The sequence below is a fragment of the Ranitomeya variabilis genome, chromosome 1 (genome assembly GCF_051348905.1).
Source record: "Ranitomeya variabilis isolate aRanVar5 chromosome 1, aRanVar5.hap1, whole genome shotgun sequence".
Taxonomy (NCBI): Eukaryota; Metazoa; Chordata; class Amphibia; order Anura; family Dendrobatidae; genus Ranitomeya; species Ranitomeya variabilis.
The window spans coordinates 1,092,975,951-1,092,989,621 of record NC_135232.1 but is presented as its reverse complement, the minus strand read 5'-3'; the positions used below and the strand labels follow the sequence as shown (position 1 = coordinate 1,092,989,621).

The following is a 13,671-nucleotide window of genomic DNA, read 5'->3' as shown; positions in this document are numbered from 1 at the left end:
CAGACTCTTGCATCTTTCATCCTGCCACTGACATTTCTGGATTGTGAATCATGGGGAAAGCAAAAGAATTGTCAATGGATCTACAGGAAAAGGTAGTTGAACTGTATAAAACAGGAAAAGGATGAAAAAAAAAGAAAGGCAGCACACCAGTTCAGGGTTAAAAAATGTGGCTATTTAGTTGCCCAAAATGGCAATGTTTCGGCTCAGGATTGTGAGCCTTATATATATGTATATAATAAAAAAACAAAGTATATATAGATTGATAGATCTCTGCTGGAGGATACATATCCATTAGGCTAGGTTCACATTGCGTTAGGGCAATTCGTTTAGCGCTAGCGGATTGCGCTAATGCAATGTTTTTTTCGGGGCCGCGTTTAGGGGTCGCGTTAACGTCCCCGCTCTCGCAGATCCCCGATCTGCGAGAGCGGGGAACGGACCTCGGGCGCGCCGTGGACGCTGCAAGCAGCGTCCGCGGCGCGTCACAAAAGAACGGCACATCGCTAGCGCGAGCCGAAAAAGGCACGCGCTAGCGATGCGCTACAGGCGAAATTTACATTGCTGTCAATGGGTGCGCTAACGGACCCGTTGCACGGCGTTAATTGCGACATTTTCGCCGTGCAACGCTGTCCGTTAGCGTGCACACATTAACGCAATGTGAACCTAGCCTTACATACGGATGTTTATAATATCTGGTACATGTTTAGTTTGACAGTCGAGAAGATGAGAAGTTGCTTCAGGCTGCGGAGAAGTTCCTCAGTGAAGCCGCCTTGAAGTTCCCCAGCCGGCAGTGCCTGACCACCGTCACCGATATCAACGGGACCACCGTGTTTGTGACCCGATACATCAAGGCCTTGAAGCCTCCACAGGAACTGCTTGATGCTGATCCAAGTAATGTGCAAGCAACAAGTGTAAGTCCCCCCCACATCATACCCTATATGTATACATACAGTGCCTTGAAAAAGTATTCATACCCCCTGAACTTTTTCACATTTTTTTTACCTTTCCTCCACAATCTGAAATGTATTTTATCGGGATTTTATGTGATACCAATACTAAGTAGCCAGTATTCATGACCTCCAAAGGAAATGATTCCTGGTTTTTTAATTACCAGTATCTTAAAGACATAAATCTGAATATTGTGACGTGCATTTGTATTCAGCCCCCTAAGTCTGCGCTGCAGTGAGCATACACACATGTACGGCAGATGTCACCAGTGGAAGTCTGGACCATCTACATTCCTGAACAGTTTCCTAAATTTACCAAGTACCGACGCTGGCTCCGATACAGCAGCAATACCAGACGCAACCTATGGAAAGATGTGGCGCTATTTCTGGAAGATATCAGCAATGTTTTTCTAGTCTTGTCCATTGTCTTTATTACCTGAGGATGCCATATAGGGCGATTTACACTGTCCATGTGCATGTGTCCTAGCCCCCGCCATACTAAGTATGATCGTGTCCCTGGGATGACATCTATATTGATAAGTGACTACAGATCTATATAAATGTGGCATGCTATGAACGCATCCTTCATCCTACAGATCCATAGTCATGTGTATATCTAACATTTCCTACACAGGAGCTGGTGGCCCAATATGTGTCCTTAATTCCCTTCCTGCCGGATAATGTATCGTTTGCCGGAATCTGTAATTTATGGAGTACATCAGATGTGAGTATGAACTTAGAGACTAATGAAAAGCACTTCGCACTCCATCATGTGGCTCATAATCCATACCGACCCATGTGCGTGCATATGTGTGCGTGCATATGTGTGTCACACTATGTATGTATTTATGTAGATCTTTCAAAGACCAGTCCGGAAATACCCTTTCAAGGCCAGTCTGTTCCTCCGTCACTGAGAAATCGGCGTTTTGAATCGATTTGCGAATGAGACTGTAGAGTTATGGTAGATAAGAATCCCGTGTCACTCCAGCTCTACTCTCCACCAAGCGCCTCTATTTCTCCTGCTTGACTGAAAGCCTCTGTGCTGTATGATTTCAAGCAAAGGATAGGTCAGTCAAGCAGAAGGATGCATCCCTGGGCGGAGAATAGAGCTGGAGTGACGGAGGCTTCAGATCTACCATAGCTCTTCAGCCTCATTTGCATATCAATTCAAACACTGATTTTTCAGTAACTGAGGAACGGACTGGCCATGTATAGGGATTGCTGTACTTTTTTTTTTTAAAGAGCTTACATGTGCATATAAATAGAAATCTCCCTTTAAATGAATTGATAAGCATGCGTGTGCAGACAAGCTGGGGCTGACTGAGGGAGAGAGATTATTTTTTTATTATTTATTTATTTTAATCAGCTTTCCGCCAACTGCCCTTTTTTGGGTGTCAATGTGTCGGATAACTAGTAACCATTTCTTTCTGCCTTCTACTTTGCAGCAATTCCTAGACCTTCTGGCTGGAGACGAGGAAGAGCATGCGGTGCTTCTGTGCAATTATTTTCTGGCCATGGGAAAAAAAGCGTGGCTTGTTATAGGAAATGCCATCCCTGAGGTAGCCATCAAGGACCCAGAGTTACAGCTGTACTCAATGTTAGATTTTAATATTTCAGGGTCGGCTTGACACAACTTTATATATTCTGTGTAATATAATTTATAACATTGTCACTAATGGAACTGCATGCGCTCTGAACTGGAAGGAGAACAAGCCACAGTCTTACTATTGCAATATACATCATTCTTCAGGACGGGACTCGGGTTCTAGGGAAAACCATATTAATATGTCCTAAAAAAGTGTTTACAGTCCCGTACTAATATCTCATTTATCATTTGAAATATCTTTCTTTTCGTTGTTTTTACTCAATGGTTACAGTACAAGTAGAATACCTATGGTCAAAATGAGAACTCCAGGGGAGATATCTATATGTCAAAGTCTCTTAAAGGGAATGTATCATCGTCATATATACATATACTAGATGGTGGCCCGATTCCAACGCATCGGGTATTCTAGAATATGTACTGTATGTATGTATATAGCAGCCACATAGTATATAGCACAGGCCACGTAGTATATAGGAGCCATGTAGTGTATAGCAGACAAATACGATGTGGCCCGTGCTATATACTATGTGGCTGCTATATACAAACATACATACATATTGTAGAATACCTGATGCGTTAATACAGGCCACGCAGTATATAACACAGCCCAAACAGTATATAACACAGCCCACGTACTATATAACACAGCCCACGCAGTATATAGCAGCCACGCAGTATATAACACAGGTGACGTAGTATATAACACAGGCCACGCAGTATATAACACAGCCCACGCAGTATATAACACTGGCCACGTAATATATAACACAGCCCACGCAGTATATAACACTGGCCACGTAATATATAACACAGCCCACGCAGTATATAACACTGGCCATGTAATATATAGCACAGCACACGCAGTATATAACACTGGCCAGGTAGTATATAGCAGCCACGCGGTATATTACACAGCCCACGCAGTATATAACACTGGCCACGTAATATATAGCACAGCCCACACAGTACATAACACAGCCCACATAGCATCTAACACTGGCCACGTAGTATATAGCAGCCACGCGGTATATTACACAGCCCACGCAGTATATAACACTGGCCACGTAATATATAGCACAGCCCACACAGTACATAACACAGCCCACATAGCATCTAACACAGCCCACGTAGTATATAGCAGTGTGGGCACCATATCCCTGTTAAAAAAAAAAAAAAATTAAAATAAAAAATAGTTATATACTCACCTGCCAGGATCCAATCCAGCGAAGCTGTGGCGCAGGCGATGAGCGCGCGGCTGCTGCCATCTTCCGTTCCTAGGATGCATTGCGAAATTACCCAGATGACTTAGCGGTCTCGCGAGACCGCTAAGTCTTCTGGGTAATTTTGCAAAGCATCTCTGGGAACGGAAGATGGCGGAGGCCGCCCGCGGCTCGGCGGACTACGGAGGGTGAGTATAGCAGTTTTTTTTTTTATTATTATTTTTAAGCGGTGACTGGAGGGGAGCATGCAGGCGCCGGGCACTGACTGCGATGACTGGAGGGGAGCATGCGGGCGCCGGGCACTGACTGCGGTGACTGGAGGGGAGCATGCGGGCGCCGGGCACTGACTGCGGTGACTGGAGGGGAGCATGCGGGCGCCGGGCACTGACTGCGGTGACTGGAGGGGAGCATGCGGGCGCCGGGCACTGACTGCGGTGACTGGAGGGGAGCATGCGGGCACCGGGCACTGACTGCGGTGACTGGAGGGGAGCATGCGGGCGCCGGGCACTGACTGCGGTGACTGGAGGGGAGCATGCGGGCACCGGGCACTGACTGCGGTGACTGGAGGGGAGCATGCGGGCGCCGGGCACTGACTGCGGTGACTGGAGGGGAGCATGCGGGCGCCGGGCACTGACTGCGGTGACTGGAGGGGAGCATGCGGGCACCGGGCACTGACTGCGGTGACTGGAGGGGAGCATGCGGGCGCCATGAACTGACTGCGGTGACTGGAGGGGAGTATGCGGGCGCCGGGCACTGACTGCAGGGGAGTAGGGAGGGACTAATCGGACTGTGCCCGTCGCTGCTTGGTCGCAGTAGCCATGACAGGCAGCTGGGAGACCAATCAGTGATGCGGGATTTCCGTGACGGAAGTTGCAGACAGAAAGACGGAAGTACCCCTTAGACAATTATATATATATATAGATCATCAGCAGATATATTGTTCAAATCAGATTTTTGTGTTTAAATGTATTTCAGAAAACATGATGGCAATGTTTGCTTTATTTTTCATATCACAATCTGTATTTAAAAAAAGGAAAGATAGATATGTTCTTGCAATTTTCCTACTCCCCACTGGGTCTATTCTAAACTAATACTCTTCTTTATAGAGGACTTTTCAGCAGTCTCATTATCATCACAGGTACAGTGACCTTTGCAAGTGGGAAATTTGCAAGATCACTATATTCAGAGGGTGAAATAAGTATTGAACACATCACAATTTTCTAAGTACCGTAAATATATTTCTAAAGGTGCTCGTGACATGAAATTATCAACAGATGTCGGTAACAATCCATCCAATCTAAACAGGCAAAGAAATCAAACCATAGATGTTCATAAATTAGGTTATGTGTAATAATGAGAAATTACACAGGGAAAAACTATTGCCCACACTTCCTGAAATTTAATTAGTACTTCGTACAAAAGCCTTTGTTGGTGATGAAGCTTCAAGATGTCTCCTGTATGGAGAAACTAGTCGCATGCATTGCTCAGGTGTAATTTTGGTTCATTCTTCCACACAAACACTCTGGCTCCTTCTTTGAACTCTCAGTTTTAGTTCCTTCCATAAATGTTCTATTGGGTTCAGGTTAGATGATTGGCTGGGCCATTCTAGTAGCTTTATTTTCTTTCTCTGAAGACAATTAAGAGTTTCCTTGAGGGTGTGTTTGGGAGCATTGTCTTGCTGCAATGTCCACCCTCGTTTCATCTTCATCATTTTGGTAGTTGGCAGATTTTTATCAAGAATGTTTTAGTACATTTGTCCATTCATACTTCCTTTAATCACATACAATTTTGCAGTGCTCTATGCTGAAAAACAGCCCCTCACCATGGTGTTCCCTCCTCCAAACTTTACTGTTGGTATGGTGTTTTTGGGGTGATATGCAGTGCCTTTTCGCCTTCAAACATGGTGAGTATTATGGCATGGAAAGAGTTCAAGTTTGGTCTCATCTGACCAGACTATATTCTCCCTATTCAGCAAACTTTAAACATGCTTGAACATGCTTTTTGATCAGCAATGAAGTATTGTGTGGTGAGCGTGCATACAGGTCATGGAGGTTAAGTACATTACTTATAGTTTTCTTTGAAACAATTGTACCTGCTGATTCTAGGACTTTCTATAGCTTTCCACAGATGGTCCTTGGCCAGAAATCTTACAGGTCATGGACAATTTATGGTAAAATTACGTTCTTTCCTGGAGTATGGCCCCAAAAGTGTTCACTGGAACCTTCAGTAATTTAGAAATGTTTCTGTAACCAATGTCCTCAGTATGTTTTTCAACAATAAGGTTGCGAAGGTCTTGAGCCAGATTACTGGTTTAACCCATCAGGATATGTTTCTTGTGTTGCACCTTGGTAATGAGACAACTTTTCATAAGCCATCAGTTTAACCAGCTAATATTATTTTTCACTAAGGGCTCATTTCCACTTGCGAGAGAAAAAATGGTCCGTAATCTGGACCGAAAAAAAGGGATGAAAAGTATGCGATTGTCATGCGAGTTTAATGCGATTTTTTAATCCGTATGACATTCGTATGCAATCCATTTTTGTTTCTCTGCAACTATTTTTATAGTCATTTACAGGACTATTTACAGTGTTCTATGCCACAGAATGGTAAGATATCCGTAAAAAACGGATGGAATACGGATGGTCCGTATTCCATGCGTTTTTTTTCTCGCACCCATTGACTTGCATTGGCGAGTCTCGTCTGAGAATCGCAGCAATACGCAGCATGCTGTGATTTTTTTCTCAGTCCGATTTCGGCTGAGAAAAAAATTGCAAATGAAAAGACACCTATTGAATAACATTGGTCCGAGTGCAATCCGATTTTTTTATCGGATTGCACTCGTCCGTTTTCCTCGCAAGTGGAAATGAGCCCTTAGTGGCAGGATTGCTTTCTAATTACTGACAGATTTCAGCAGGTATCAGGACTTTCCATGGCTTTCTGCACCTTTCTTTCTTCATGTTGTTCAGCAATTCTTCCCTGCATCATTTCTCATTATTGCACAAGGTACAATACAAAATAATATTGTGGGACCATGTTAGCCAGAAAAATCGATGTAAATACTTATGTATTTAAAAGGCCCATTCATCAAGCTATATTACAATATTGTAATATACCAATATTGTAATATAGAAATATTGTAATACAGCCTGATGAAGGGGCCTTTTGAGCTCTGAAAGCTTGCAAATGTAATTTCTCTGGTTAGCCAATAAATGTATCACTCCTTGAATACTTTTCTCAATTTTTGGGGGACATAAGTATTTATTTACATCGATCATTATTGCACAGAACTTATGGATATCTATGGTTTAATTTCTTTGCCTGTGTGGATTGGATGGATTGTTATGGATCATAATTTGAAAAATAAGAATTTAAAAAAAATTAATTTCACATAAAAAGGTGATTTTCAAATGTTCAAATGATTTGTTGCAGATCAAGATATTGATCTTGTCATAAGAATACGATACAACACTGAATTGTAAGGACGCAAGGAAGTGTTGTCATAGTGATAAAATCCCAAAAAGGTTTCTCGCCGCGTGTAACCTTGGCACAAGCACGAGGACCTTTTTTTTTTTTTTTTTTTTCTTAAGCACCATTCTCTACGATTTGCATCAGTGAGAAATGGCCACATGTCGTATCTACAATTAAGTCTTGGCTTGTCATCCATTTTTATTCTCCAGGGCCCCACTACTTATGTGCTGACAGCAGAACAGAACCAGAACATCATATGGAACCCAAGCAATGGTCGCTTTTATGGTCAATACGACACTTTTTGTCCATTGCAGAGTGTTGGCTGTATAATAAATTCTGATAATGTAAGTTTTTCATGGATCCAAGTTATTAAGGAGTTGTAAAAGTAACAGTGCCACTTTTGTCTTCAGGCTCGGCCAGGTTTGTTCAGTAAATGGGCATGGATTAAATTGTCATTGTTCCTGAAAGTAATCAGACACATTTTTCTAATATAAGTTAATTAGATAAATGCCATATGTCAGTGATAATTCATTTTTTATACTGTTGTGTAATAACACTAACAACCAGAAATCTCCCGTTACCTGTGTAAATGTTTGTGTGTTTATTCCTTTCTTTCTTTGGCTCAGTGTTTGTCGTTCTCTTTTAGATATGGTTTAATGTTCAGCCATATGATTCTCCTATGAGTGTCAGCTTTGACACGAGCCGCCCCAAGATGTGGAAGCCGTTCTTCTCCAGAAGTTACCCGAATCCTGGCCTCGCCAGTGTGCAGGTAGATCTGATAACCTCTTCACTTGAGAGATACTCCACAAAAACTGTGATTAATGTAACTTATTGTTATGGGCGTGAATATTAGTCTCGTCTAATAGTCGTAGAGTTGAGCAGAGGGTGAAGTGGTCCACGTCATCATGTAGACATCAAGGCCAGCATCATTATCAAACTTTTTTTTTTTTCTACTGTTCTGTTGCATTTGGATGATTGTTTAGACTGTGATGTCCAAACTGTGGTCTGCGGCCACTATGCATTTGCAGGTCAGTAGCTGATCACTAGTGATGAGCGAGTATACTCGTTGCTCGGGTGGTCTCCGAGTATTTGTGACTGCTCGGAGATTTAGTTTTTGTTGACGCAGCTGGATGATTTATGGCTGCTAGACAGCCTGAGTACATGTGGGGGTTGCCTGGTTGCTAGGGAATCCCCACATGTATTGAGCCTTTCTAGCAGCTGTAAATCATCCAGCTGCGGCGAGAAAAACTAAATCTCCGAGCAGTCACAAATACTCGGAGATCACCCGAGCGTGCTCGGGAAAACCCGAGCAACGAGTATACTCGCTTATCACTACTGATCACTGTTTTTTTTTTTAAAGGGGTAAGGTTTCTCCTTTTTGAGAGTGACATGCGAGGTCTGGCATGCCAGTATGAAGAGGCTTTAAATGTTTTTTATGCTCCTCTGGGAAATTAAATATGCAAATTGTCTCTTCAGACTTGAACTCTATCATCATCTACTGGAAGTAGCAATCCTACGAGTCTTTAAAGACCCTTGAAACATGACTTGGGATAAAAGCCAAACCAGAATCTCAATTTGGAGACGCAGTGTTTCAGGGTATCGTCCCTCATCAGTACAAAGTATAATATCTGATTTGGCTGAGTGAGAGGCTAAGACTGAGATCTATGGTTCCTTCTTGTGTACAGTGACATACCAGGTCTGGCATTCTACTATGGGGGGACTTAAATGCTTTGCATGCTCCTCTGGGAAATTAAATATGCAATTGGATTGTTAAAGGGTTGATAATGACTTCTAGGATTACTAATTCCAAAAGGTGTCACTAGAGTTCAAGTCCTCTTCCCCTCTGAAGGGACAATTTGCATTTTTTTTTATAACTTTTATCATATCGTGCTCAAACTCTTGAAAACGGTGTCTCAACGATTGCAAATATATAGTCGGCACAGACGTTTTGGACCTAGATGTTTACTATAAATGGATTTTAACAGGATGCACAGTGAAATATGTTGTAGTTAAATGATCTTAAAGGGTAATTGTATTTTTAAGTAATTTTTCAGAATTAGCTGTCCTGTGTTTATACACAAAGTATAACACTATTTCTGGCCACTACAGGAGTTGTATCCAGCAATTTCACCAGTTTTTCCTTCTACAGGCCACATATATAATTTTCTTTTGTTTGTGATGTGGTGGGCAGAGACTAGCTGCTATGATGTCTCCCATGCACAGCACTAAGAGAGAGATAGATAGCCGCTGTTCATTCCTTATTAGCACCCAGATAGAAGGAGCAGCAGCATTAAGGACACTATACAGCAATACTGAGCAGTGTAAATGTGAATCCAGCTGAAAGCTTTGTAAAGAAAAGGCTCAAAAGTGAAGAAAGAAGTCGCTTTCTCCAAGATGTATTACATTTATCCTTATATTTGCATATATTGCTGTAAATAGTATAGGCAATCAGAAGATCACATGTTCAAGTCCCCTGTGTAAACTAATTAAAATGATAAAAAGGTACAAAAAAAGTTTCATAAAAGAAACATAAATTCAAATCTCCCATCTGTCCCCCATTAAAAATAAAAATATTAGGAAAAAAAACACATGTGGTATTACTGTGTCCATAAAAGTCCAATATATCAAAATATAAAATTAACCTGATAGGTAAACTCCAACAGAGAAAATTCACAACACAATGCAGCAAAATAATGAAATAAGAAGCGATAAAAATTTCATATCTATCCCAAAATGGTATCAATAAAAATATTGTCTCGGCCACGAAATACAAGCTTTCGCAAAGATCTGTCAGCCGAAAAAAGAAAACGTTACCTGTTTTGGAAAATGACTACACAAACCAAAAGACAAATTGCATAAAACTTTTCACCACTATAAAAATAAAAAACTGGGCAAATTTGGTATCTCCATGATCGTACTGAACTGAAGAATCATGATGCCAGGTAGTTTTTACTACACAATGAACACATGAAAACCAAACAGAAAACCTTCACAAAAAGCCAAGTATTCATAAAAATATTTATGTCTTTATTGAAAAATGTAATAATTAAAAACAAGGAACATACCACAGGTACAAGAGACCAAACGGTGGGACACCCACGGCAACGACCATAACAACAGACAGAGTATACAACAGTAGGCAAAATATAAATAAAGTAAAGTAATCAATAAGTGATATAGACAATAAAAAATTGCAAATAAGTTTATATACTAACACTGTGTCCGTGTTGGCATCAGGCAGGCGAAAGAACAGTCATCAACAATAGCCATAATAGTGCATAGGTATACAGAGCTGAATAAATAGTCAAGGCAAGGACGCGCCAAGGGGACCCACCACACCCGACGCGCGTTTCGCACTGAAGCAAGTCAGGGTTAACATCTTAACTTTTTTTTTTTTTTTTTAATAACTCTCTTATTCAGGTGTTGGGGCACTTGTGTTACATATTTTGAGTGTTAAGTTAATTTATAACGTTTCTTATAACAAATGTATGTGTTTATTTATTTCTTAGCCGGAAGAATTACTTTATCAGAGGGCAGATAAGGCTGCAGCCATGGAACTTCAGGACAGGTAAAATTTTCAGATCAGCCCGAGCCGAACTTCTAACTGTGATAAAACTAAATATTGAGGCTTATTCACATGACAAAATACAGGTCATATTTTTCATATTGTGTGTGCAGACTTGTGTATCCTCACATCGCACACACTGCTCGCTGTGAAGATTCTCCTGTGCTGGTGGCGAGACCAAGCGGTTATATGACCACAAGTATGTGATATGCATACTCCCAGTCACATTCCGACTAGACGTGCACTGCTTCGCTCGATTTCACTTGCATTGAGTGAGGCTGTGCACGTCTAGTTAGAATGTGGCTGGAGGTATGCATATCGACACTCGTTCTTGCCGCCGGCACCGATGAATCTTCACAGCTATCACTGCGTGTAATGTGAGGGTTCACAAGTCTGCAGTCACATAGAGTAACTGCAGACTTTCATGATATACATATATATAGTAATAGTCTTTTCATATGGGGTAAAAGGACCTTTTCTCCTACGCCTCATTGGGGGACACAGGACCATGGGTGTTATGCTGCTGCCACTAGGAGGACACTAAGTAAACAGAAAGATTAACTCCTCCTCTGCAGTATACACCCCTTCACTGGATACAATTTCAACCAGTTCTTGCTTAGTGTCTGTAGGAGGCACTTGGGTCTGTTTTCAGGCCCCAACTTTCTTATTTTAATTTTTATTTTAAAGTTTTTAGTTTTCTGTAAATTTTTAATTTTTTACTTAACTGAGTGAAGGGGGCGACGGGTTCCTTTTTTTATAGGGTCCGCTCTCCCCCGAACCATCAACAGGCGAGCACGGCGAGTATACCTCCCCGTTCCTCTCCTGCGACGTATGGGGCACGCCTAATCTACGCTAGGGCGACAGTTCCTATACGGTCCCGATCTCCCCCCTGTAAGATGGCGAGCACATGGAGTTTACCTCTTATGTGCATCTCCCGGGCTCCACCGCACTCAAGCCCTCATCTTGGCGTCTAGTAGTCCCCACAGTAGCCGTAAGCCCCCTGTGGCAGGCGCAGAAGAACCCTGCAAAAATCTCCATGCGGCTGGCACAGCTGTAAGTCCCCTGAGAAGGCAAGCATGCTTCAGGAGGCTCTCCGTCCCCCGACACAGGGAGGATCGATTGAGCTGGAGGTGGTCCCTCCTTTGGTGAGTACTATCTTCCTCACACTACCGGCGTGGGAAGAAGCGGTCCGGGTCCCTGGGGAGAGGTACCGCTGGCTAGATGCCAGCGACGATCGTTAGGCGCGGCGTCGCGGCCGCCAGAGCGCTTCGTCGGCCGGCTCCACTAATTTAGTCCCCGGCTTCTCCAGCCGGACTAGGCCGCAGTTCAAAAAACCCGCCCACGCCGGAGCCCCGCCCACTGTTCAGGCGCTTCTCGTTTTGAATGAGAAGAGCCGTGCAAATCTCGGGCGCCATCTTGGGACTCCACTGCTACAGGGAAATACAGCCGAAAACGCTACCTCCCTCTCTTCCTCCCTGGGGACACCAGTTCAGGACCGTGGGTAAGCTGCTCCGCTGCATAGGGAAAAGCTTAACCCCTTCCCTGCTCACATAACTGCTACTGCGGTTTATCGGAGATAGACATTCACTATGTCTCAATCTATGGAAAAAAAGGGACAAAAAAGCACACTGTATTTTTTACCATTTGTGCCACTTGCAAGTCTGCCTTGCCAAGTACCCACAGTCCCCCCTTGTGCCAGAACTGTGACCTGGCCAGTGCGCAGCCGCCTTCTGCCACCACTTCCTGTGTCGTCTCCTGAGTGGGCCGCGCACGTTCAGTGGAATCCTGGGTCCTCCTTAAACCAAAATTCACCTCCGTCGGCTGCGACGGAATCTGATAACGGCGCGGGGCTGTCCGACCACAGGGGGCGCACTGTTGTACGGGACTCCCGGGGTTCCAGGAAAAGGACCTTTTCCCCATCTCCCGTACACGCGCAAGCTTCAGCTTCTGCAAGCTCATTTTCTCGCTCCCCCTCCCCTGAGGGTCGCAGCGTACAGGGCTCAGTATATGAGTCGGAGGAATCTTTAACCCAGACTCCTCTATTGGTCAGGCATTAATGGTGGACGATGAATCTGCTTCCTCTCAGGAACACGTTGTATCTTTTAAGAAGTCTCCATAATCACCCTGAGTTTCAGGATATTATCCAAAACACAGGGAGCAAAAAAGCGCTTTACGGCTCAAAAAGCCACGGAAGCTAAATATCCTTTCTCAAGGGATCTGGTGAAGGGCTTACTTCTTTCTCCTTCTGGATCCTGCCGTGTCACGGCTTGCATCCAAAACAATCTTCTCTCTGTCAGACGATTCATCAGTCAAAAACCCTTCTGACCGCCAGATTGATTATTTGGCTCGCTCAGTCTTTGAAGTCTCAGGAGCAGCCCTCCTTCCATCCTTTGCAGCTACCTGGGTAGCTAAGGCAATGGTGACCTGGGCTGAGGTGTTGACCTTTACCGTCCACGGCAGTAATCTTCCCCCAGAGACGGCCAGACTAGTTAACCAGTTAGCTCAGGCCGGAGATTTTGTCGTTAGCGCCTCCATAGATGCGGCTAATTGCGCAGCGCAAGCGGCTGCTAACGCAATTTCCATCAGGGTGGGCCCTATGGCTCCGCGATTGGCAAGCAGACTCTGCTTCCAAAAAGTCGCTGACCTCTCTTCCTTACCAAGCGGGTCGTTTAATTTGGGGGAAAACCTAGACCAAATAATTTCTGACGCTACCGGATTAAAAAAAAAAAAAAAGAGTGAATTTCTTCCCCAGCACGGAATCGGCAGCAGTTTCGATTCCGGTCATTTCGTAACAACTCCAGTTTGTCGTCCTCTTCCCCTGGTTCGGGATGTCGGGACAACAGAACTTCCCAGGTCTCATACAGACCA

At 43.6% G+C, this 13,671-nt stretch overlaps 1 protein-coding gene across 2 annotated transcripts in view; it reads left to right on the top strand.

Moving 5' to 3' along the window:
• Window positions 1–13,671, top strand: part of CC2D2A (coiled-coil and C2 domain containing 2A) — a 171,811-nt gene that overhangs the window by 137,499 nt on the left and 20,641 nt on the right. For both annotated transcript variants that reach the window (XM_077280027.1, XM_077280028.1), the window contains exons 29-34: window positions 705–908; window positions 1,579–1,668; window positions 2,390–2,503; window positions 7,448–7,582; window positions 7,885–8,007; window positions 10,748–10,806. In XM_077280027.1, coding sequence (XP_077136142.1) covers window positions 705–908; window positions 1,579–1,668; window positions 2,390–2,503; window positions 7,448–7,582; window positions 7,885–8,007; window positions 10,748–10,806 — 725 coding nt within the window. The remainder of the gene's footprint in view (window positions 1–704; window positions 909–1,578; window positions 1,669–2,389; window positions 2,504–7,447; window positions 7,583–7,884; window positions 8,008–10,747; window positions 10,807–13,671) is intronic.